Genomic DNA, 24,861 nt, shown 5'->3' on the forward strand with positions numbered 1-24,861 from the left:
TGGGGAATAGGAGTTTGAAATATCAGAAAGCTAGATTTTGTAGTTACAAATTCCTTAATGTACATTAGTCTAATATTGAGGAAGAAAGATAGTATTGTAGTGCATGAAGTTATTTTTGGTTGTTTCCTCCTGGACTCTATATCTTCAATACTCTCTCTAGTTTTACTCTCTCATCACCTCTGATTTTTACCCTCAGTTGGATTATGCTTACACAGTCTCTTCTTATTGATATTTAAAAAAAAATAAGTATACATTATCAGCACTAATTAAAAGAATGAAAACACAATATTATACACTATAAATAAGGAACGCTCATTGACTACTAGAGGAGGACACAGGTGTGCCCTGTGGCAATGCTGGGTGGATTAATGACCAAGTCTTTCAAAGTTATTACCGCCCTGATAAACGCTGAGTTCACAGACCAGTTCTCTGCTGACTCCAGCATTGGCTCTATGACGTTATCAGGGGTGAGCACACCAAGTCTGCCATAAAGGGGACCCCGCAGCTCGCCAAAAGCAGCACAGCCAAAGAAGGTGTGCTCCGTCGAGTGCACCTCGGGGCAGAAAGGGCACATCCCTGACAATCTTCCTACGCGCCAGATATTTCTTAAAGCAGTCATGGCCAGACAGGAATTGGGAGACATAAAAGTCAATGTCCCCGTGCTTTCTCACCAACCACGGCTGCAGGATTGTGACAAGACGTTTGGTCCATGCATAGTCCTCCACTGCCTCCCACTCATACTGCTACTTTGTCTTAGTATAGGCCTTCACCTCAGGTCCAGGGACCCTGCGTCCTAACTTAATACGTTCGTCAAGAAGTAGATGAATCGCGGGGTTCCTGAGATTACATCAAGAGTATTGGTTTGGGACGGAAACATGGCTCATGCAAGCCTATGTTTGAGGGGTCTGACGCATTTAGCTTTCTTGGCGTGATAGCTTGGCCTCTTACCTTGGGCACCCCAGACAAGAGCCCCATTGAGAAATGCAGAGCATTGTACAAGAGTTTCCATTGGGCTGGAATAAGGACTACTACTGCCCTCTAGAATGCTCATATCAAGCCAATGTTGAATAGCATCTGATCGTACGGCAAGTCCATTCCCTCGATTTGATGAAAGTATGATAATAACTGACCATTTGGTTTATGAGGTTGTCGAGGTCCGATTGTAAGAGTGTAGCAGCTACTTCTTCAAGTTTGTGTCTGATATATATCACAATGTCATCTGCAAATTCCAACATCCTGGCGAAGGTAATTGCTTTGTGAATTTTGCAGGTGTATATGATAGGTATAAAGCAGTGGGCTTATAGCAGAGCCCTGTGCTAGGCCGACAAATGAAATTCTGATTCCATATTCTACTTTATGTAGTTGGATGTAAACTGATTTTCTGCCAAGTAACCAGTACATTGATTTAATTAGTCTTTTGTTAATTCGCAGGTGTTTCATCATCTTTATAAAAGTGGGGATGTGGACTGAATCGTACACTCCTTGTATGTCTAAGAAGACTACTTTCAGTACTTCTTTTTGGTCTAGGGCTTCTAGGATTTCTTGATTCGGTATGTTGTGGTTGTCAAATAGGGAGAAATGTTTACGGAATCCAAATTGAACACGAGATAGGAGGTTGAGGCGTTCAACATGTTCCTCAATGAATCCCCTTGAATTTTTTCACAGGCCTTCTTGACGATGGAGAGTAGCGCTATGGGTCTGTAAGAGTTGGATATGTTTTCTGGCTTGCCAGGTTTCTAAATTGGTTTAATTATTACTTCGTTCTATTCAGCAGGGGTGATCCCAAGGTTCATTGTTCTGAGAAATACCTTATAAAGGTAAACTCTAGCAATAGGAGGGAGTACTTTGAGGAGTTTTGCTGTGATTCTGTCCTTTCCTGGGTTTTTTTTTTACATTACTAGAAGGATATGTTCGAAGTATTCATAGGAAATGAGGATGGGGTCTTCGTTGTTGAGGTGTCTTAAGAATGACAGATTTTATGAGACAAATACTTTTATTCAACACACTAGGGATAAATCAACGTTTACGACTCGAATACAAAAACGGCTACACACAGTGAACGAATACATGACGATTACACACAGTTAACATTTTAACGAATACCAAGCGAGTGCCTCAGTCCCCGCACACACTGGCTGAGTCCAGCTGGCCACACCGGCCTCGCCAGCGCTGCCTTACAACAGCTTTATGTACTACACCCCAGTTGTGTACATCCATCTGAAGGGGTTCGGATTCAGCATAATCGGGGGGAGAACTTTGCTTGGAAGTCTTTCACCCATGAGTCATCTTTACCTCTTACTGGTTCTTTGGAGACACGTTGAGTTTTTAAGTTGGCCCAAATTTCACTGGTGGGAGTGTTCCTGTTTATTGTAGAGCAGTATTTGTGCCAGCTGTCTTTTTTAGCCTTACGTACAGTGAGCTTAAATTTGTTGCAGCTGATGCAATAAGCAATCACGTCTTCATAGGAGTTGGATGACTTGAAGTTTTTTAAGCATTGCACTCTCAGATTCTTTGCTTTCTGGCACTCCACAGACCGCCATCTTTCGTGTTTTGATAACTGGTGAATAGGGGCCCTGGAGTTGTCTTTGGGGGTGAATTTGGAGTTTTCGAGAGCAAATTGGATGACTGCATTCCAGACGTCGTAGTCCTTTTGGCGGGCGTTCTTTACTATCTTGAATTGTTGTTCCACTATTTTGAAAAACTTCCTCCAATTGACCCGTGGAGGAGGAAGGTTGTTTGGTGGGATAGCTGAGCAGACGGGGGTTAAGTTTGGGTTGGGGGAGAAAATTATAGGGTGATGGTAGCTTCTGGATGGGATGTCCAGGACTGACAAGTTGGACGATGCTGCCAGTGAGTTTTTTATGACGATTAAGTCTGTGAAACTTGGTTACTGGTCTGGGCGAGTTATTCTAGTGGGGGCAGGGTTGAGAGAGTTGCATACAAACATATCATGGTCGTTGAAGATGTCGCTTAGGGCTCTGACTTTTCTGTCCGAGTTAGGATAACTCCACGTGGGATGGTGGGAGTTAAGGTCACCAGCTAGGATCACCTTTTCAGTTTCTAGTCCTTGGAAAATGGTAATGAGAGGTTTGAAGTCTCCTCTGCACTTTGGTGTTGCGTAGAAAATAGTCCTACTTGGTTCTTCAGTATCTACAATTTTTGTGGTGGAAATTTCTAGATCAGTTGGATCATTGGAGTTGTAGCTTAGCTCTGGGGCTATCGCCGATTTCCAGATGTTTTCGTGGCCAGTGAGAAGGCCGCCGTATCTGTCCACTATGCTGGCGTTGTATGTTATGTATGATTTAGTTTTAATATTATCTTGAGGTTTTAGCTATGCTTCATTCAGTAAAAATGAATCTGGCTGGTATGTACGTAGAAAATCGTTAATGTCGAAGCCGTTAGCTCGTATGCTGTGAATATTCCAGAAAAATAGAGAAAATGACATGAAAAAATAGATTAAGTTTAGTTAGATGATGTAACCTGGAGGTTCTTCTACGTTGGTAGTTTATGGAGAATTTCATAGATGAAAGAGCATTAGTCCGTTGATGGCACTGATAAGTTGTTATTATTATTACTCATTGTGTTGATAATTAATTCTGGTACTTGCATTCTTGGTAGAGTATGATCTTGTTGGTCAGAAATGAGATCAGGGTGGGAATCTGAGGTGTACTGATAAGTTGTTATTATTACTTCTCATTGTGTTGATAATTAATTCTGGTACTTGCATTCTTGGTAGAGTATGATCTTGTTGGTCAGAAATGAGATCAGGGTGGGAATCTGAGGTGTCCATAGATATCGGTGAGGAGTCAGAGCGAATATCCACTCGGAGACTTACAAATTCCAGGTTAGAATCGGTGTTATCAGTTTCATTTGGAAGTAGGTGTAGGCTGGAGGAAGTTGAGACTTCTTTGTTCTCCTGGGAGGATGCCTGAGATGGAGGGGGGGTCTCGACTTTTCAGGCGTTCGACCCATTCACTTGGGAAGTCTTTGTCCGCCCTTCTTTTTGTACAAATTTTATGAAATATGTTGCCATTTTCAAACTACTTTTCCTATACTGATTAGGTTTAAAGAGTTGCCCTCTCACATTGTCTTCGGCTTGTTCACCCCCCCCCCCCCCCCAAAAAAAAGCTTGCGAAATTCTTCGCAGAAATGATCAAAATCTTTATTCTTATTCTTAAACTTATACATAAACTTATATATTTACCAGGCTAAGGCTTTTCCCTCAATTAATTGAGTTATCTCGAAGATTTCAATTTCGTCGGGCACTCGTGACAATGTGAAATGTACTTTCGTAGCCTCTAGGAATTCAACAGGATGGTTGTGAGTTAGTTTTCCAATTTTGGAAGATCTTTAACCTCTAGTGATGCTCTGTAAGTGGAAGAATCACGCCTATAAATTTGGTTATCAGGAGTACTACTTCTGCTAGATGAGAGTCTCACAACAATTTGACTCAGAGGTTCGGTCTAAGGAATTGATTCATGAGGTCTAACCACAGGCACGACTGACTGGCTCCTAACTATTGCTGGCGTTTCTTCTCGGAATCCATCGATTTGTCTCTGGAAATTATTTGACATTCCTTTAATCTCATTCACTAGACAGTTCAGGCCCACCCATGCTTCATTCCTCTCTGGTACATGCGTATCAACTCTGAAGGGGTTGGTATCCGATCTAGCCTCGTGTCCGTCCGTTTCTGTTTGGGGAGGCTCATTACTAAAACTCATAAAAGCATTCATGTTGGAGTCAACCAGGTCATCCAGCCGAGGCTGCTGTCCGCTTCCATAATTGAAGAGCTTGGGAGAGAATACCGAATCCTGTAGATGGCCTGGATCTGAAAAGTGCATGGTCCTACAGACATGTAGATTATGGTAAGGGGGAGTCATCGGAAGAATTCCGAGAATATCCACTTGGAGACTTACAAATTCCAGGTTAGAATCGGTGTTATCAGTTTCATTTGGAAGTAGGTGTTGGCTGGAGGAAGTTGAGACTTCTTTGTTCTCCTGGGAGGATGCCTGAGATGGAGGGGGGTCTCGACTTTTCAGGCGTTCGACCCATTCACTTGGGAAGTCTTTGTCCGCCCTTCTTTTTGTACAAATTTTATGAAATATGTTGCCATTTTCTAACTACTTTTCCTATACTGATTAGGTTTAAAGAGTTGCCCTCTCACATTGTCTTCGGCTCGTTCACCCCCCCCCCCCCCCCCCCAAAAAAAAAAACTTGCGAAATTCTTCGCAGAAATGATCAAAATCTTTATACTTATTCTTAAACTTATACATAAACTTATATATTTACCAGGCTAAGGCTTTTCCCTCAATTAATTGAGTTATCTCTTTGAGTTGTTTTTCAGTGAGGTATTGAGTTTCTGTCAGAGCTGTCATGTTGTCCTTGGCAGTGTGTGCATTTGGTTTCTCCTGTGCATTTCTGGGGATCGTGCATTGTAGTCTCTCCACATTTTGAACATTTTTTGCTGTCTTTGCAAATTAGGGTGTTTTTGTTGTGGGACTTATGTCTGAACATGAGGCAGTGGTTACATTGAAGAACTGGGTATATGTATGATGCTACTTTGCATTTTTGGTAAAGAATGAAAACGTTTTCTGATAAGAGCTGTGATTCGATAGTGGCGTCTATATTGTATGTTGGGATTAGCTGTCCATGTTCTCTTTTGAAAATTCGTCTGATGGAACAGGTTTTGAAGTAGTTTCTAGTAATGGAGTTTTTGATGTCTAAGAGTGTGATTGAAGGTTCAACGTCTTTGATTATTATATGTCTGGTTAGTCGATTATATGGAATGTAGATTCTGTATTTAGTTTTGAGTTCGTTGGGGTGGTCTATAAAACGGTTTGCTAGTACATAATCAGATAATTCAATATTTATGATATTTTTGTTAACTTTACTCACGTTAATTACTCCCTCAACTTTATGATCTTGAATTATTCATCATGGGTTGGTTTTCAGGAATTTCATGAGGTGTGTAAGGTTGTGCAGTTAAAACAGGATCATTGTTTTCAGATGTCCTCATCTGCAGAGGGAGACTCAAAATCTTCTTGGGTGGGAGGAACAAAATTTTCTGGGACTGAGATGAAATCTCGTACAACTTTCACGGTATCTTTATCCTTGTAGTACACTCTATAACCTTTTGATGTTTCAGAGTAGCCCATGAGCAGACCGTGACAACTCTTGGACATCTAACTTAAGTCGTTTTTCTTCTGGAATATGAGTCCATATCTTGGAACCAAATGTAGTTACAAGTGAATTAATGTTGTAACAATTTTCATACCAAAGCTCATGGAAGTCTTTCCTGGAATTGAAGAGTTACCGGTTCTGTTTATGACGTAAACAGCTGTGTTTGCAGCTTCCGCCCAAAACTTCTTGTGTAGCTTTTTCTCAGCTAACATGGTTTTAGTAGCTTCGATAATGGTTCTGCTCTCACGTTCAGCCTTCCCATTTTGTTCTGGATTATATGCACAGGTTTTCTGATAAATGACACCATTTTCAGAATTTTTGGTTGTCAAATTCTTTTCCATTATCAGTACGAAATTTCTTTATTGTTTTGTTACGTTGGGTTTGGCACAGCTTCAAGAAGGATAATATCTTTTCATAAGATTCAGCTTTAGATTTTAGGAAGTAAGCAAATCTATACTTAGAAAAGTCATCTGTTAATAAAAGTAAATATCTGGCTCCGCCCAGGGAGTTAACTTCCATAGGACCACTGAGGTCAGCATGAATAATTTCACAAGTAGAAGCTGTTTTAGTTTCACTTGATGGGAAGGGCTTTCTTTGATGTTTGCCCTCAACGCAGGCTTCACAAAAGGTTTCACTTTCAAGCCACTTTATTCCCTTGGTATTGAGTACTTCTTTGACATGCACAATATTTTGGTGAGCCAATTTGCGGTGCCATACAGCAAGTGATTCGCACTTGGAATTGTTCTTTGTATTTGTAGGATTTAGACGTGCATTTAAACAAATTGCTGATTTCTCATGTGCTCTGAAATTCATTCGAAACAAATTGCCTTCCCAAAGGGCCCAGGCACAGGGTTTGTTAGAGTTCTTACACACAAATTTCGCACTGGTGGCATCTGATACCAGGTAGAACCCCTTATCCAATGCTTTGGTTTGTGAAAAAAGGTTGGCATGAAGTTTAGGAACATACAGGACATTTTGCAAGTCTACATTAACGGAACTTGTGCCATTGAAGGATTTAACTGATACAGTACCGTGACCCAAAGATGATAGTTTCGATCCATCAGCAATAGGTATTTCTTTGGCTGTATCAAAGGGAGAGTAAGAACTAAAATACTCATTATCTTTATAGAAATGGTCTGATGCTCCACTATCGAGATACCAATTTTGTTTAGATATGTTGCGATTACATGCCATCATGGCAACGGATTTCTCCTCCTCGCTTTTAGACTTTCTTTAATCTTGATGTTTATTCTTGCGGAACCAGCAATGTTTGGCTATATGGCCAATGCGATTGCAAACATGACATCTAGGTCTCCCCTTTCGAGGGGGTTCCTGTGACTTATCCCGCACACTACCACAGACTTCAGAACTACTGTCACTTTTGTGTGATTCGCTAGATTTGAACTTTTCACGAGAACGGCGGCGTGATGTTGATTTACTCTTGTTGGCTTTTTGCCAACGTTTGCGGCAACTGTAACATTGTGCTGCTTCGTTTAAGTTACTTTTTGAAAGTAACGCTGTTACCTCTTCTGTCGACTTCAATCGGTCTTCTTCAATTTGTAGACGAGCAGTTAAATTATCCAGATTTTGTTCAGAAGTGGGCACTGACTCCCATGCTGAAACAAAATGTTTAAAAGAATCTGGGAGAGACATTAAGATCTTTGTTACAATCATTTTCTCTGGGATAACCTCTTCCCTAAGTCGCAGTTCGGAGGCTATATTTTGCATCTTGGTTATGAAATCGGTGACGGAGCCATCAAAAGAAGTACTGAAAAATTGTTGTTGCAATAGATGTACACTTACGTTGGACTGACGTTCATAGATGGCTATCAACTTCGACCACATTCCATGAGCGGTTTCGCAGGACAGAACATGCGAAAGAGGACCCTCCTTCATTCTCGTTACCAGGACTTCTTGGGCCTTAGCATCTTTCAGATTGAATGCCTTAAACTCCTTCAGGGCAGCTGCTGCTCTCGCTTCAGATGCTGATATTGCTTCAGCATCGCCTTCTCCGGTTCTAATAACTGCTGGAACTACCGGTGCTTTCAAGACTTCTGTTGTTATATCCCATAGGTCTTTGGCCGTCAGGACGACTTTAACGGAGAATTTCCACGTTTTCCAGTTCGTCTCGTCTAGTTTAAGCAAACGCTCAACTTTCACTTGGGACTCCATGATCAAGTTTTGAATAAAACTGGGTAGGCACAAGGTTTGCGGTCGCGGCAACACGTGCACGGCTTAATAGAGACTGATGGATTACGTTTCACTAACGGCTGATCATGGTATTAATTTCTATCGCGAACGCGACTGGGCTCCATAACCTGTCGGATAGCAGATTTATTTACAGGGAATGATTAGGGTGGAGAAGATAACGAAAGTAAATTTAGTTAAGGACATGGCTCGAAGACTCTTACTTTTATTATTCATTAAGGGCAAAGCACAGAGAAGCGAACAACGAGAGAGAGGTGCGCACGCACACATGTATGTTACCAACATAAGAGAGAGAGATAATACTAGAGGTGGTATTAGATTATGTACCAACTTAACAAATAGACATTTGCGGTAACAGTGTAATAATGCTCGGTTTTCTTTAAAAAAATCAATGCCTAGAATTAAGCTTACATTCAGCGTCAGGACTACACACACAGATTTTGGAAAGATGTGACCTCCAAATTGGAAGTTTATGTACACTTGACAAGGCATGTTTCGAGATTTCACACCAGTCACCCCTCTAATGAAGAGAGCGCTAGATTTAATGTCTTTAAAGACATTAAGAGTTAGTTGGGTGATATTCTAGACTCATTGTTGATTGATTGGATCCTCCTCCGACGAGTGTACTGTCCATGCTTTCTCCGTCATCAGCCATTGTGGTAGGGCGGTGCAATTCGTACCAGAAAACGTTCAGACTGACGAAGTAGAAAGCGTAGAGATAAGGATGAGGTTAGGCCAGTCCATGAGGCTAAGATCCAGGCCCGTCACAAGGGGGGGGGGGGGATACTGGGTCCTTGGTACCGGGGCCCGGGCCCTGGAGGGGCCTGTGACACAGGTGACAAACCGCTACGAATTCATGTGTAACCCTTGTCTCGTAGGGGAAAGTGAAAAAATTACCCTAAAAATTCCGCAAGAGGTGAATAAAGTTTTAAAAACACGCTAGGGCACTATAAAATTTTTCTTACTTTTTTAGAGATTTTCAAGATTTTGAGTATATGTAGAATGATATTTTTAGTAACTGTGTTTCATTTTCTTCCGTTGTCGGATGCTAAGAGGCTCCTTTCTGGGCATCCTCGACTTCAATGGCTTAACTCCTTTGCCATAGACATACGAAAGGGGAGTCCAGGGGGGCCCGGCTCCCCATAGAATTGAAAATTATCATCTGCCCCCTCAAAAAAAAATTTATAGATGTTTTGAATGCAACAATTCGAAAGTTTTTGGTGCTGAAAGTAAACAAAAAGGCGTAATTATTCTGCAGAAATTGATGGAAAATCTCCATCATACGAGCTTCATAATGCGTCCAAATAGATTTAAAATTTCAACAATTTCCCGGGGGAGGCCTACCGGACCCCCCCCCCCCCCCCCCCCCCCCGTGCTAGGGGCCTGGGCCAGAAAATTGGTACCAGGGCCCGAGATGGGATGTGGCGGGCCTGCTAAGATCCGATCTCAGTTGAACTTATTCGCGCAGCCGACAATTCACGAGTATAAGCGCGAACACATGCGGAAACAAACCTGACCGATTCTTGTCGCCATTTGATACATCTGGACTCACGGAAAAAGGTGAAAAGCGGAGATACAAGACGGGAGCTAACGAAGGACATGGCTTTTATTGAAAAATAGGACAATCGGGGTACAAGCCCTATAAGAGCTACCACGCTTGGCTAGGCTAAACTCCCTGGTCTATTATGTACTATCAACCTATGTATCTAGGATATGACAGGAAGAAAATCTAAACATATTTATATTGAAAAAAATTTGCGCCCATCTTGCCTAATTTCAAGATAATATCTTTTGGCTTTTCTTTAGTCCAATGAAAATAAGTAACTACATATATTTGGCCATTATTGAGGGGATTTGCATATATTTGATGTATTCAATGCTCGGACTAAAATCTCGGTTTTATTTTTCAGCAATCAAAGTTAGAAGGAAACCGATCCATCATTCTTCCCGACACTACACAAGAACAAAAATCACAGGTCATTACTCCTGATCCTATTAAGTTTGATCATGTTGTAGTTAAAGTCGAAGATGCCTGAATTCTTTGTGTTCAAATTATTTCTAGTTTTAGTTTAGTTGCCCAGCATGAAGAGCTCTTGCCCTGAAACGCTTCATATTCGTCTGTTACCGTGTAAAAAATAGTGACACTTGGCTGACTGCTTGTTGATACTGACTAAATTTTAAATTTTTCAAGATAAGTTTGAAAAATGACATTTGAGAATCTCCCAACCTTTTTCCTTGGGGGCTGTCCATAAATTACGTATTGCTCTTGGGAGTGGCTGGGTCTTCATAATTTTGTGATCGAGCTTGACAAGAAGTAGGGTTCTGTCAAGCTCCCAAGGGGAGGCCCAGAAGTGGCCGCCTCCAATTTTGATGTGTTTTGCGATGAAAAATAGTGTAAGTGCAGTTGATTGACAAGTGCTTTTCTATTTTTACAAATGGACTCTCCCCTTCCCCCCAATACCTGCAGTGTTAGCGCAATGGAATGACACTCGCCTGGCAGTTTTCAAGCCATGAGTTTGATTCCCAGCACGGACAAATTTTTATCCCCGTTTTCATTAGAGAGATTTTTTTTATAATCATTAAAATAATATATGTAAGAACAGTACAAAAACCCTTAGTCGGTAGTGGTTAACAGTGTGTAATATTTACCAAGAACAACTTACGAAGAAGGGGGTGTTCTGGTGAGGATTTTAAAGAAATATAACTTGAATAAAACGGAGGCAACAAATTTCCCCGCATCGAGGATCCAAGTTATTGCTTAGTGACTTCCAGGCTAGTGTTGTTCTATTGTGCCATCGCTTCAGATATGGCAGTGTGACTAGATTTAATTTCTATCGTTTCGCAGGAGTTTCGGAGGCCCGTTTGCAAAAACAAAAAAGCACATGTCAATCAGCTGCTTTCAAACTGTGTTTCACCGCAAATCGCATCAAAATCAGGGGTGGCCACTTCTAAGCCTCCTCTTATCAGCGTCATGTAACAGTATTGTACTGGAATTGTATTTTTCACAACATTTTTTTCCATTATTTTTTTCCTCAAATACATATATTTCTCAATTTACTGATTCAAATATTCGTTTTTCCAATCAAATTTGACTTTAATTCATTATCCCACCAATTCATGGTGGGCATACAAACTTAATTTTCTTTTCTTCTGAGAAAAGGGGGGCATGTTATAAGAGGTGGATGGGTGTCGAAAAATCGGAACCATTGCGTCCCGTAGTTTATAGACAGCCTCTTCGAACACTTGAGTGTTCCAGAATATTCATGCTAATTTTTAGCACCTGATGGTGTAAAGAGTCAGTAGCCCTCCTGCAAATTTTTCGAAACCTATCGTTCCGGTGGATGAACTATCCTCATGTCCCATGCAACAAGAGCTATCAATCAGCCCCTCCTGGGCTGAAATCTTTGCAGCCTTTCCATTTCCTTAGACAACTATCTTCTGCAGTGGTATCCAGAATTCTTTTTGCTGGTGAAAGTTTTTTATCTCAATGTTTGGTTATTCTTCTTATTTACTCTTTTTTAATTGGTAGAAAATATTTTGTTGGGTTGTAAGAAACAATCATTATGCACGATGCAAAGACGTGTGATCCAAACCGTCAACTCTTTTAATGATCTCATCAGAAATGATTGTGTTAGTTTAGCCGATTCTCCCCCCCCCCCCCCCCCCTAAATTGGAAGTATCTATCAGGTGAACCTCGACTCATCCTATGTTTTACCTCTCTACTTGGTCTTTGGCACTCAGAAAACAATCAGATGAAGATTGAACAATGTGAAATCCCTCAATTTGCTCTCATTTTTGTAATAATTAAATGTGCTCGCCATTTTCCCGAGCAAAATACCATGGTAAAGTACCATTTACCTTTGATTTTCTCAGTCCTCTCACAATCAATTAAAATGCAACTCCTATGAATTCCTCCGTAATGAATGTATAAACTAAAGGTTTTAATCATTTAATTTTTAACAAACTTTAAGAACTCGAACTTTCAAATTATCTTTTACCATATCATACTATGTAATTTGATTTGAGAGGACCTGTCTCTCATTTTCAATGACCGATCAAAGACTGATTACATTTCGACACCAGTGACACTAACCTCAGTAGGGTATTATTCAACACTTTTAGGTCATCATTATGTATCACGTTTGTTGAACAGTTAAATATATTCTGCTTCCTCGTCAATTATTTGATTTTGTAACTGAACAGTAGTAGCCTGATCAGTCAGAATAGAGTCAGAATATCTGCGTGTTCTTTTGTCAGTAGTTATGGGTTTTTTTTTTATTTTTGTTCAAAAGTTGTTGAGTAGTAATTGTTTAATTTGTGAAGTACAGTCATGTGTACCACTTTCAACGTTTAATTTCCCTCGTTTTCTGTGCAGCCGGGAGCAGTGGCAGGGGAGTCAGCAAAAGGTGTGACACATCCGAGAACTCTTGATGAGCGTTTTTCTGGCCTGAAATCGGGTGTGTTAGTCCAGGTACTGTCAGCAAAGTTCTTTGTCTTTTTCCTCTCACCCTGTTTCTGCTCCTGGTTTTAGCCTTTTTTAGTCAAGAGGTTTCTGCTTAAAGAATAGTTAACTCTTTAAAAATTACATTGTGGGAAATTAAGTGAATAATTAACTGTATGAAAGAAGCGTCAAATTTAGTCATTGCTCTTAAGCTACAAATTTCAGCACAAACTTCGCACTTTACCTCTCGTACTTCGCCACTTCAGTACTTTGTTTCAGAAGATGATACTTTTCATTTGTGTTTTAACCAGAAATCGGTAGCTGTGAAATATTCCAGGAGGGGTAAGAATTCCATCGGTTTATTTAAAGCATTAAATAATCGTAATCTTTTTTCTGATGATCAGGCTTCTACTTAATTAATAGACTTTAAATAGTAGGTACTTAGTCTAAGATTTTCATGAAACTGCTATTTTATCCCGTTAGTCTTTTGTAATGATATTGTAAAATTTCATATCAATATTGCTCCATCACTGTGTACTTTGACATTAGTTGTAATGGTTGTAGAAAGACCTCTTATTTTCATGATTATATTTTTGCGAGAGGTAAGAACTCCAACGGTGAAACAACTCAATGAAACACCATCCATAAATACTAAAACAAATGTACTTTTCTTAATTCTGCTGTGAATGATAAAAGAATAACTGTCAATCAAAATTTCTTAAAATATGTTTCTTTTACCGTTAAGCTGTCAGCGGTTTCATATCTCGACCTTGTGCAACAAATATAGACAACAAAAGTATTTAAGTATTAGGAAGCCAGCTTTTTTTTTTTTTTTACATTGAAGTTAGTCGAGTCATCATTGTGTTTCTCAAGAAACTTCACCCAGGAGTCCATCTGTTAAATTGCTAATCTCTAGCTGATTATTTTTCTGCCTCTCACAAAAAATATATCCCTTTGAAATGTGACCCTGATGAATATAAGAGTTTTTTCCCCTCTCATGTTGAATTTGGTGTAAGAATGTCTTTTGATACTTTCTCGGCTGTCTTTTCGTTGATAGATATGATAAACCCACCAGAATTTCTTTCACATCAATCCTGTGACTCCTTTTACTTAAAATATTTATCAGGGCTGTGATCATCAAACTGTGAAAATCAAGTAAGTTAGTCTGTATATATATTTTGTTGACTGTAAGTTGTGCTACGAAAGTGCCTATTGTACCCTAGAATATTTCCAAATTGTTGTTCTGTTACTTGAGTTGGTGATGTCAGTTTTTCTCTTGCCCCTTACAAATTGAACAAGTTGGAACCTCAAGCTCCTACCTTTTCTAGTTTTATACATTTTTTTAATTTTTTATTTGTGTTTTCTTCAAGTTTGGAGGTCTCATTAAATGTTTATGTAAGCTGAATGTGTATACCTTTTTGTCATTAATATATCTAAGAGGATGTTAATTAAGGTTCCTTTGCTTTTTGTACCGAACAAGACAAGAAAGAAGAATTAATAAAACTCAAGTTAATTTAAGTGATGGAAAAATTGGAAACTTTGAAGTGAAAAGATACAAAAAAAAGTGATTCAGACGAATTGTATGTCAAGAATTTCAGTTTACTTGAGACAGCAAACAGAACATGTATTTCCAAAGCTAATTGACCACCTTTTAAACCCTTCAGAAGTACTGTATTTTTTTTTTTTTATCTTCTGTCATTTTCATATTTTAAGGTGTTTTCACACTTCCTCTCTTTCTCTGCATAATATGTCATTAAAAGGGTCCTTCATTATAACTCTCCTCCATGAAGTCAATCAAAAACATAGGAGAATCTTTATTGCAGCATAGAACCTGCAATCAAACGAGTAACTTTTACAGATAATCTGAGGAGATTAATTCCTTGAGACCCTCTTCTCTCACTTCACTCATTTTTCCGTCAAAAGCACCGTGAAATTTAATTCTTCACAGGGTGAGTCTGAGTATGCAAGAGGACAAGAAGGGCGGATTTGTGGAAATTGAAGCGGATAAATGTTGTCAAGTTTTAAACTTTATTTGGTACCTTTTTTCTCTCTGAAGGCAGCGCAAAGAAATACATCAGATTCATCCACAGTAACTAAAAGCTATATTGCTAAAATACTTGATCAGGAATTTAGTCGGTTTTTGCATTGGCACATTTCTCTTAGACCTCCCCTTATTACCTCAAAGGAAAACAGTTCTTAAAGTGCATGAGAACCAGTACAAAAAGGGGGAGCTATTGAGTTAATTACTCATAATCATCTGTGTACTTTATTGGTGAATTTCTCATTTAAAAATTGAAGACTGAGCACGCTGGTAAGTTTGATACGAGGTTATGAATCATAATAAGAATAAGTTTGACTCATAACGACTGACATCACCTTACCCTCTAACCACCCACCAAAGTAGTGCCTAAACTAGTTAGTTGTAGAAATTTCTGTTACATTAATAGTTTATTTTTTGTTCTTTGTTTCATTTATGTATTCATTGTATGTAAGCACAGAAATCAGTACAAGTAAAAATGGGGGAACAGGCTGTTACAAAAAGGAGACATTTTTCAAATCTTAGCACTCATGAAATGAAACTTTTTTTGTGGTATCTTGTTGAATTTCAAAGTTAATAGTGGTAAGTCTCCATTTTGCACCTAGGGGTGTCAAAGTGGCAAAATGGACTATTCAAACCACCAACTGCCGTGCTGCTGTAATCATAATGGTATTCCAGAGCCGGAGGGGCAAAAAGATAAAAGTATGCGAATGGGTATAGGTTATTTTACATGTAATTTCAAGGGATGATGGAGACTTTTGGATAACCGGAAATTTCTTTTTTAACTCGAAGCTTATACCCTGGTTTTTATGTGTATTTCATTTTTGTGCTAATGCCGGGATGATAAAATTCTTTGTTAGTATTCTATCAACTTTTTTTCGTTTTTTCCACATTTTTGTGTGTGTTTAGGCATTCTGAATTTTATGTTTAAAAATGGACCACTAGACAAGGTGCGAATTCAAGAATTTCTTATGATAAATAGTTATAGATATAGCAGTCTTATGATATACCAGGGGGCTACAGGCTACACCCCCTGCCCGCTACATCGCTCAACCCCTGGAGAGCGTTTTGCCTTTTCTGAGGCCTCTGTGAGTTGATCTAAATAAAGTGGGCTCATCTAGAAACTGTCTCTTATCGATAGCCGCAAAAATCATGGAAATCAACCCAGTAGATCTTTGGAAAGTAAGTGTGACTAAGATTGAATATTAAACTTGTTTAAATAAGAGAACTCGCATCTTTATAACGTAACTAGCCGTGATTAGCGCGCTTTGCAAGCTGACACGCCTAGCCGGGGAGTGCCCCTGAACCCCCGGTTCTTCGCTTCGCGATGAACTTGCGACTCGCTCCGCGAGCCGCCCCCGCCCCTTCTTATTCACCAAGTTTCACCCTAGTACCGAGTTTCACAAAAATCGATCGAACAGGAGCCGACTTAGGATTATAGGCCATGTCTACCTCCTTGAATTTCAAAAATCCGACCAAAAATTCGAGTTTCCCGTCAAAAAATACCCGCGGATACGGAGTTTCACGAAAATCGATCAAACAGGAGTCGACTTAGGATTTTAGGCCAGTGCAGCCATCTTGGATTTTGAAATTTTGAAAATCTGACCAAAAATTCGAGTTTCCCGTCTAAAAGTACCCCTCACTACCAATTTTCACTAAAATCCATCGAAAAATACCCCCTAAAACCTGAAATTTCGTTTATAATGCTGTGACGTCACGCGACAGGATTGAACCTGTTCGGCGCGGTGCGCGTGAACAACCTCGTATCTCCAACGCATGAATATACGGAGAAACAACTTTTCGCTCTTGCAGGCATCCTGGGCAGTGTATTGGAATCGGAATAATTTTGATCAACTCGTCATGACAATTGCTAAGCGTGTAGCAAGTGTAAAGGAAACGGATTCGGCCAATTTTTCTCCAGGAGGGGCGGAGTGAGTGGTAACAGCAGCTTTATATAAAGTAATAATGCAAGAAAATCGGGGTCATATTCCTAAAATCTGAATAGAAGAGGGCTCATCTAAGAATTCTCGTCTGTCCATAGCAGCAAAAATCATGGAATTTGGCTTAAGAGAGCGGTAGAAGGAACTGTAGCCAAATATGGAAATTTGAGGGCTTAGAGAGCTCAATAGTAATGATGTTTTCTCATCAAAATTTCATGTAGAACACGATTTTTACACCAGAAATCACTAAAAGTAACTCATTACCAAGATATTAATACTTTTCAATAACTATGCATAACTAAGAATAACTGTGAATACTACTACTATAACTACGAATTCAAACTTCCCTTTCTTAGAAAAAACAATAATCTACCTGAGTTGATCTGCACATTAAACGTCACCGTGACAGTCTCAGCAGGATGACAATTTAATAACATCTATCTGAGTACTTCGGCTCAGCTGTTGCATATTGTGAACTCTTAGAACAACACAGAGGGGGAGAAAAATTGCTCAGTTTTAAAGCCTGCCAAAATCGTTGTAGTGGGCGATTTAATTCAAGTAGACTATCATTTTTCTTTTGTAGAGAAGTTAAAATTTCTGTAAACTGAAAACCTCAATATGTAGTTAAGAGTCATTTCAGTTATTTTCCTTGCTTGAATTGTGTTCTACGTGAAATTTCAGTTCGGGAACCTGTGTTAGAATTCTTAAATTCGCACCTTGACCCATGGTCCATTCTAATGTATGTTTATTTTCTAGTGGTTGAAATTTCAGCCTACTGTTTTCATGTAATATAAGTTCTATTCATATTGTTGGATTATAAGATGAAAGTTTACAAATGAGTAAGGTACAAGTGAAACGAAGGTATGCTTTCCCTCTATTCAGGCACCCAAAATGACAAATCTTTCAGTTGCAATGTATTCGTTCCAACCTTGGTATGAAGTTAGGAACAGGGTTCCAATTCTGTTATATTCGATTCTTATCGGTCTGCTCTTCATCGTGCACCAAACTCGGCCAAGACTGAAACGGCGCCAAAGTAACTGTACATTTTTTCGATTTTGGGTGCTTGAATGGGGAAAGAGCATACCTTTATTTCACTCACCTTCATGAATGAGAGAATTTTCATTTCAAGTGTCTATAATCGTATTAAAAAAGCAGACTGGGTGCTACAGTATCTCTAATTTCATTAGGACATGGTGCATCAGACAAGAATAATCTTTTTGGGCATTCGCAAAAAGCAAATGTCTGTCTCTTACGTCTCCTTATACAGACAGGTGCTTTTACAAGTGTGACCCTGCACTCACCAGAGGGGAATGTTTTCAATCATAAATTTGTTTTCTAATATGAAAAAAAATAGTGAAAAAAATAAGCTTAACAGTGCCTTTAAAGAGATCTTATCACTAAAATTCTTCACTTAATTATTCTAAAATGAAAACTATACCGATATGTAACGGCCGAAGCTACCCATCCTGTTTTTTTAACTTACGTAACTTTTGAAAATCTTCACAAATATTAAACTTTTTGTCCACCATAAAGTTTAATAAACACAGGAGACTAATCTTGTGTAAAGTTTATTATTTATTTTAAATAAAAAGTTACCGGTCTTAAAATTATACAACAGCACTTTACACTCAGAATCAAAATTGGATATTTCGTATTTCCGTGCTTCTCTCATGTAAAGAGACAATAGGTCACGTGATAAGGCATGAACTGGGTCATGAACAGGAATTGTAAAAATCAGCACCAAAGAGAGATTTTTTATACTTTCCACTGATACCCTGGATCAGAAATCCCACAAATGACATCATTTATATTTTTGGCATTCAACGAATGTCGATCTTAAATTCTTATGCGGTCATTTAGAGTTGATCTGCGCACTTTCTGTTGTGTGAATAATTTTCTATCTAAAACTTCTAAGAGCAAACACGTAATAGAGTGCTTTTAGTTTGTACTTTGTCAAGTGCCCCATTGATCAATCAGGAAATGAACTTAAGTGCATGCAAGCTGTGACTGCCTTGCAAAAAGTTATTTCCCTAGTTGTAGTCGTGCAACTACTCTAGTTTTAGTCGTGTGAGTACCCTAGTTGCAGTTGTGCGGCTACCTGTGGGTGTTCCAATAACGTATCCTTATAGTCACAGCGGTTTTTCTAACCAGGGCAGCTGCTAAATTGAAGAGATGCAAAAATATTTCCAATACCCTGCAGGCCAGCTCTTGAAATTATGTTTTGTGATGGGGACATAACGGGACCAAACTGGAATAAGGTCTTACGAATGGTTGGTTAGTTAAGACGTCCCTTTTGTCATATCTTTATTGAGCTGAGTAATCCAGCGATTCTCAAACTTTTTGGCTTTTGGATCTCCTACATCTTACCTGGACGGCTCTTGGCCCCACTCAAAGAAGATGACCTTATCTTTATTTTTTTGTTTCTTTTTTTACTCCTGAGACATGTAATGTGGTTACAGAAAATACATTGTATTGTTATGTTCATTTTCCTCTGGTGACGTATCGTAAATTCTTTTTTTTTCCCATTGTTATGTTTCAATCTGTTGTACTCTCTCTTCTTAAGGCTCCCTAAGTACATGCCTTCTGCAGCCCACAAGTTGAGAATCGTTGGTGTAATCAACAAGTTAAAAGTATCCCTCTCAGTGATGGACAGCCAATCAATTAAGAGGCTTGGAGGACAAGGCGCATAAGTGAGGTTTTTGCTATTTTGAGAAATACGTGTTCGAAGTTTCGAAATTACATGGATCCTTATGGTGGAACTGAAGTTCAAACTGACTTTTTGATGCCTAAAAATTGGAATTGGGGAGCGAATTCTTCACAGAATACGCATTAAGACTTAGTTTTACTTGAAATAATTGACATCTCAATTTTTTTTTAAAGATTTCACTTATCCTCCAAGCCTCTCAATTATCCAATCTGACACCAGCCTCACAATAGACCTATGATATAACTTCATTCTAAGCCAGTCTCATCATGTCTCATCAATTGAGATGCTTCAGCCTTTCCCTGTGATTATTTCTACGTAAAACTTGTATTTATATTTAGTAAAGGGGGAAAGAAGGCTAAAATACTCAGATGATCGCAGATGACTGGAAACTTTCTCTCATTCTAATCCTCAGTCCTCTTCTCTTAATTGAATAGATTATTTTCAAAATGTCAGTGCTGGAATTTCCGAAATGAGTTCGTGAATAATTTTTCAAAAATTGTCATTATTGAGGAGTGGTAACAATCATTTCCAAACTTTCGTATTTCCCTGTAGAGGGATGACATTTCTTGGAACAGGGAATCGAATAGTACAGTTTTTCATGAATTTATGAATGTGACACTTTTGTTGTTGACAATGCCGATCATAAATTGGAAAATATCTTGGGTTAAGAGGACAAACTCACTTGCTATGAAAATTATATCAGAAAAAGAGGGGAAAATTCTGCCTCTGATGTACTCAAAACTTCCACTGAAAACGTATTTTTACTTCTTCAAAGTCCAACGTCTTCGTGATTTCTATCTTAATTAAGAGCCACCTTTAAATTTTTGTTTGTTTGTTTCGTGAAATTGATTTGTTTTTTTCGATTACATTTAACTAAATTGTTCTACCTCTGGTTGCCATTATTCATTCATTACCAACCTGATAACTCTGATATGTGTAAAGTAGAAGTCTGAGCAAAGGGAGAAAATTCACTTCATTTTCACTGCGGAATCTATCAAAAGTTTATCTCAGCGTTTAGGTTATTTTCATGACCACTCCTACAAAGCTAGAACTGTTACATATTTTTCTGCTTCAGCTGCTTAAGTAGGTCTGATGAAAGAAAAGTACAGGGGAAACAGGAAAAGTAAATATTCATCTACAAGTCTTGATAGTTTTCATTAAACATAAATACCAGCGACTGCATTCAATTGATCATTAAAAATACAACTTTTATGCTCATTTAATTTCAATCATCCTACCAACCTCTTAAGATATTTAAGCCGCAAGAGTGTTAGAGAGAGATGCATTTTTATCATTTAAAAGTCTTGAAACCACTTGCTGCTGATTGGAAGTACGTAAAGCGTGACATTCATGTGTTTTTATTTGAAGATCACTGGCAATCAAAGCGAACCCTTAAATAAGTTTAGTGTGACTCAGCAGCTAAACTCAAATCGCTCAATTGAAGTTTGCCAGTACTTTAGAGGCATTAGTGTGAAGTTGCTGAGTTGCCTAAATGATTTTAAATGATTTTTCAATGTCAGAATAATATGAGAAATAATATTTGTATGTATATGTCAGCAGCAGAAAACTTACTACATTTGCAGAATGTCCTCGAATCGATTATGAGATAAAATATCTTTAAACAGAGAGGACAATCATCAACTTATCCGTGATTTACCAAACTTCCAGATTCATTTATTCTACTTTGTTCTCCAAAATTACAAGATCAGTTAGCACCATTTAGTTTTTAAAAGACCCTGAGTGGTAGATGTACCAGTGGTCTTTGCTGGTATATTCATTATTCTCAATCATCCTGGCAAATTTTGTCCATAAGGTCACTTGCAGGCTGAAGGGACCGAGTCTCCTGGCTTGGCTTGAAAGCAAGCAAAAGAAGCATTGCTCGTATTAATCTGTCAAAGCATCTGTCTGAAAGATTTTGGGCGGAATGAACTTCAAAAACCAATCCACTTAGGTATAATGCAGTTGAGCATTGTATTGAGCTAGCAAATTTTTGTTGAAGACAAATAGTCTGAGAGAGGTGCCAGTCAGTAGGATTTCATGCTGCAATCTAGTCTTTAGAAATTCTATGCTAAATTGTGGATACCTTCTAAAAGACAATGCATTTTTTACCATTCATGTAAAATTACTTTGCAATTTTCTGCCCTAGAAAATTTGTAAATATTAGTTGAGCCTCATTTTTAGATAATCTCAGAAAGGTAAGTTTGAATTCTTTTTTCCTGAAAAGAAACAAATAAATGAAACAAGGAAAATTTGAGAAGGTGACCTTAATACATAAAGAAATGTAGCCTCTAAATTTTGAACCAAGGCTGCAATTTTTTTCATTTTTGAATGCTCATATACTCGAAGTATGTTTGAGAAAAACTCATCATTGGTCAGACTGTGAACAGAAATTGGAGTTCATATTTGTTGTAACCCACTAAAATTAAAATTAGGGATGCATGAATAACTGTTTTTAATCACTTACTTCAAATGCTAAATGTAAATTTTGCTTTTGGATACTATCGAGTTTAAAGAAGAGGTTGTTTCAAATTAGACAGGTGAAATGTGGTTCTGAGTGGAATCAGTTTGTATTCTTGAAAAATTGAGTCATGAGAAACAAAACCAGTATACAAGAAAAACTTATCCCTATTGGATGCTAGTTTACTTTTGGTTTAGATTGACTGTAATATTATTTGCAACAAGTGCCTCTTCATTCTTAAAATGTTTTATCAAATTTACAAACTGCAGTTTTCGGTAAAAATGTATCTTTTTAGTCTTGTCATGTCCTAATACTAAGAGCTGTACGTATTTTTCATAAATCAATTTTATCCTCTGTTTTAGCCTGATGAAGAGCGATTTACCTCGAGTGCCAATCGATTAGTCCTTCCAGCTAAGCAGAGTGCTCCTCTGGATCCTAAAGCATCAAGTATTGTCATCATAGATGGACTTTCAGCATCAACCAAAGCTCAGCAACTAGTCGACATAGCCTCTCAGTGTGGAAAATTAGCGGTAATTATCTTCAAATTGCTCACTAGAGTTGCAATAATTCCAGAAATTAGCAGTGTGTTGTACAAACAATTATTATCGATATTTGAGAAGTATGACTAGTTCAAAGATGAAGATTACCTCAATTTTTCTTTCAACAATTATTTGCGGAACATAAATATTAAGAGGATTTGGATTTATGGGTGAGTGGAGAAATGCAAAAATTTTGACTTGAAACTTTGTGAAAATAAGCAAATGTAGTAAGGGACAAGTTTCAACTTAGAATTTTAAATATTTGGTGTGCTTAAATTATTAGAAAATTTCAATGTAATAATGTTCCCTTCAAAGTGTCCAATGCGCAGTTTCACCGATACAAATGAATATTTAAAGCACAAGTTAAATGATGTGCTTAAAAAAAAGAGTTTCACTGTGAAAGAAATGCCCAAAGAAAGAAACTTCTAAAATTTTCATCTTATCTGACCATAACTGCTCATTTTTCTGCTGCAGCATTTTGTTCTATCTCTTATGTTTTATCTCTGACTTGTTAAGAATGTTACAGATGACTCTTAAATAGCGAAATTGGCATATGTAACCATTGAATGCCTCACCAGATCATATGTAACCAGAACATGAGACCTCATCTTTCCTGATCACCATATTTTAGTCAGTTATTTATAGTTTTTGTATTACCTACTAAATTTCAATTTGGATATCTGCTCTCTCTGCACAGGAACTGAACTTGAAACAAAGTCAAAAACAGGCAATACTCAAATTCAAAACAGCGGCCGGTGCTGCGGAATTTTTCAAGAAATATCAACGTAAAATGATAGACCTATCAATGATAACTCTTACGATGGGACCACCGCTCGCAAATTCTTGAAGCTGCAGCAAGTTGGGGTACTTACCTCCCTCAGAAAATCGGATATGACCCTCTGAGAGATTTTCCAAAGGCAGTTCCTAAATGAGCTGTGGAGCTAGATTTTGGTGACTTTAAGTGCAACTCAGTGTTTTTTTAGATGATCTGACTTACGTGAAAGTACTTAGTTTGTTATGAAAACATCTGATAAGTCCTTTACCTCTTGAAGTCACTATTTTGACATCTTTTTTTCAATTTGTGTCAATAGAATTTTTTTTTGTTATGTTCTTATCTGCACTTAAAATACCATCTTTGAAAATGTTGGCATGGATCTTTGCCAACACCAATATTTTTGCAATTATTCCTGAAAATTTGATTTCCTAATTGTTTTTTAATAGTTTTAAAAATATCCTCATCAAAACTTTTTTGCTAGTACATGAAAGAACATCCAGCAAAACAAGATGATTGGTTAAATATTTTTCTCTTTGTCAATAAATACGTTGACAAAAAGATATTAGTTTATATTCCAATTTTCACTGATATTTTGGTATTTAGCGAAATAAATTAAGGCTTCAATTAACAAAAAGACACTTTCAAAGTTGAATGGCTGTGAATGTAAAAGAGAGGCTGAACATTTTGAAAATAAAAATTCTGTCCCAAGCATCACAGGCAGAGTTCCACCAGAAAGTAATCAGGGTTGGAATTTCATGGCACAAATATAATGTTTGCTCAGCCTTTCTGAACTTGTTTTTTGCTTAAAAATTTCTATGAGCTGATTCTGAGTCCTCTTCGATAAGGCAAGAATTTAAGTTCGCATCTTTATCTTCCTTTTTCATCTTTATCTTTCTTTTTCATTTTTGATGCAACCTATAACTTGAATTGCATCTCTTTCCTTGCATTTTGCCCTCTATTTTTTTTCGAATTTTTATTTCATGAAAGTAAACGAGTCATTAAATATTGATTAGCATTTATTCATGAAGATGTCAAGGTGAAGAAAAAGTGTTCTGTTATGTTTAATCAGCCATTAATTTTTGGCCTTGAATACTTGCGCATCAATACCTTCTCTGGAGGATGAATATTACACCAATGACCCTTATTCTTTATGAATGTAATCATAAAATCAATCAGCACGTAAAAAGCATAAATGTTATGTAAATATGTAAATTTTGTTTACAGGACAAGATTGTAAAAGAATAAACTTTTTCCATTTCGAAAATAGTTTCTTCATTGGAATAATCTCTATAACCATCTCTAAAACCACCTTAATGTGAAAAGTTTTATTAGTTTTGAACTTTTTACAAAATTATAGGTAATGGAGCTGGTTCCCTTTTATTGAGTGTTTTTTATATTTAGGCTGGAACATTCCTAATTTGAGGTCCGTTTTTCCTACTTTGCTCGTTGTTCCAAAAGCTCTGTTATTTTTGGCTGAAAGTTTCTTCAATGCTTGCCATTCAAAACATCATGAGTTTTGAAAGTAAATAATCAAGATATTAATTCCCTTTCCTGGCCATCAAGACTTCCCGACTT

The 24,861-nt window shown here is 37.9% G+C and overlaps 1 protein-coding gene across 5 annotated transcripts in view; it reads left to right on the forward strand.

Annotated features, from left to right (window-relative positions):
* LOC109031484 (uncharacterized) overlaps positions 1-23,741 on the forward strand; it is a 48,619-nt gene extending 24,878 nt beyond the window's left edge. For 2 of the 5 annotated variants that reach the window (XM_019043006.2, XM_019043008.2), the window contains exons 18-21: positions 10,299-10,364; positions 12,764-12,859; positions 22,335-22,502; positions 23,209-23,741. In XM_019043006.2, coding sequence (XP_018898551.2) covers positions 10,299-10,364; positions 12,764-12,859; positions 22,335-22,502; positions 23,209-23,358 — 480 coding nt within the window. In that variant the 3' untranslated portion in view covers positions 23,359-23,741. The remainder of the gene's footprint in view (positions 1-10,298; positions 10,365-12,763; positions 12,860-22,334; positions 22,503-23,208) is intronic. The other 3 variants (XM_019043009.2, XM_019043011.2, XM_019043010.2) reach the window with 2 other exon arrangements.
* The last annotated feature ends 1,120 nt before the right edge of the window (positions 23,742-24,861 follow it).

This window comes from Bemisia tabaci, chromosome 4 (assembly GCF_918797505.1).
Source record: "Bemisia tabaci chromosome 4, PGI_BMITA_v3".
NCBI lineage: Eukaryota > Metazoa > Arthropoda > Insecta > Hemiptera > Aleyrodidae > Bemisia > Bemisia tabaci.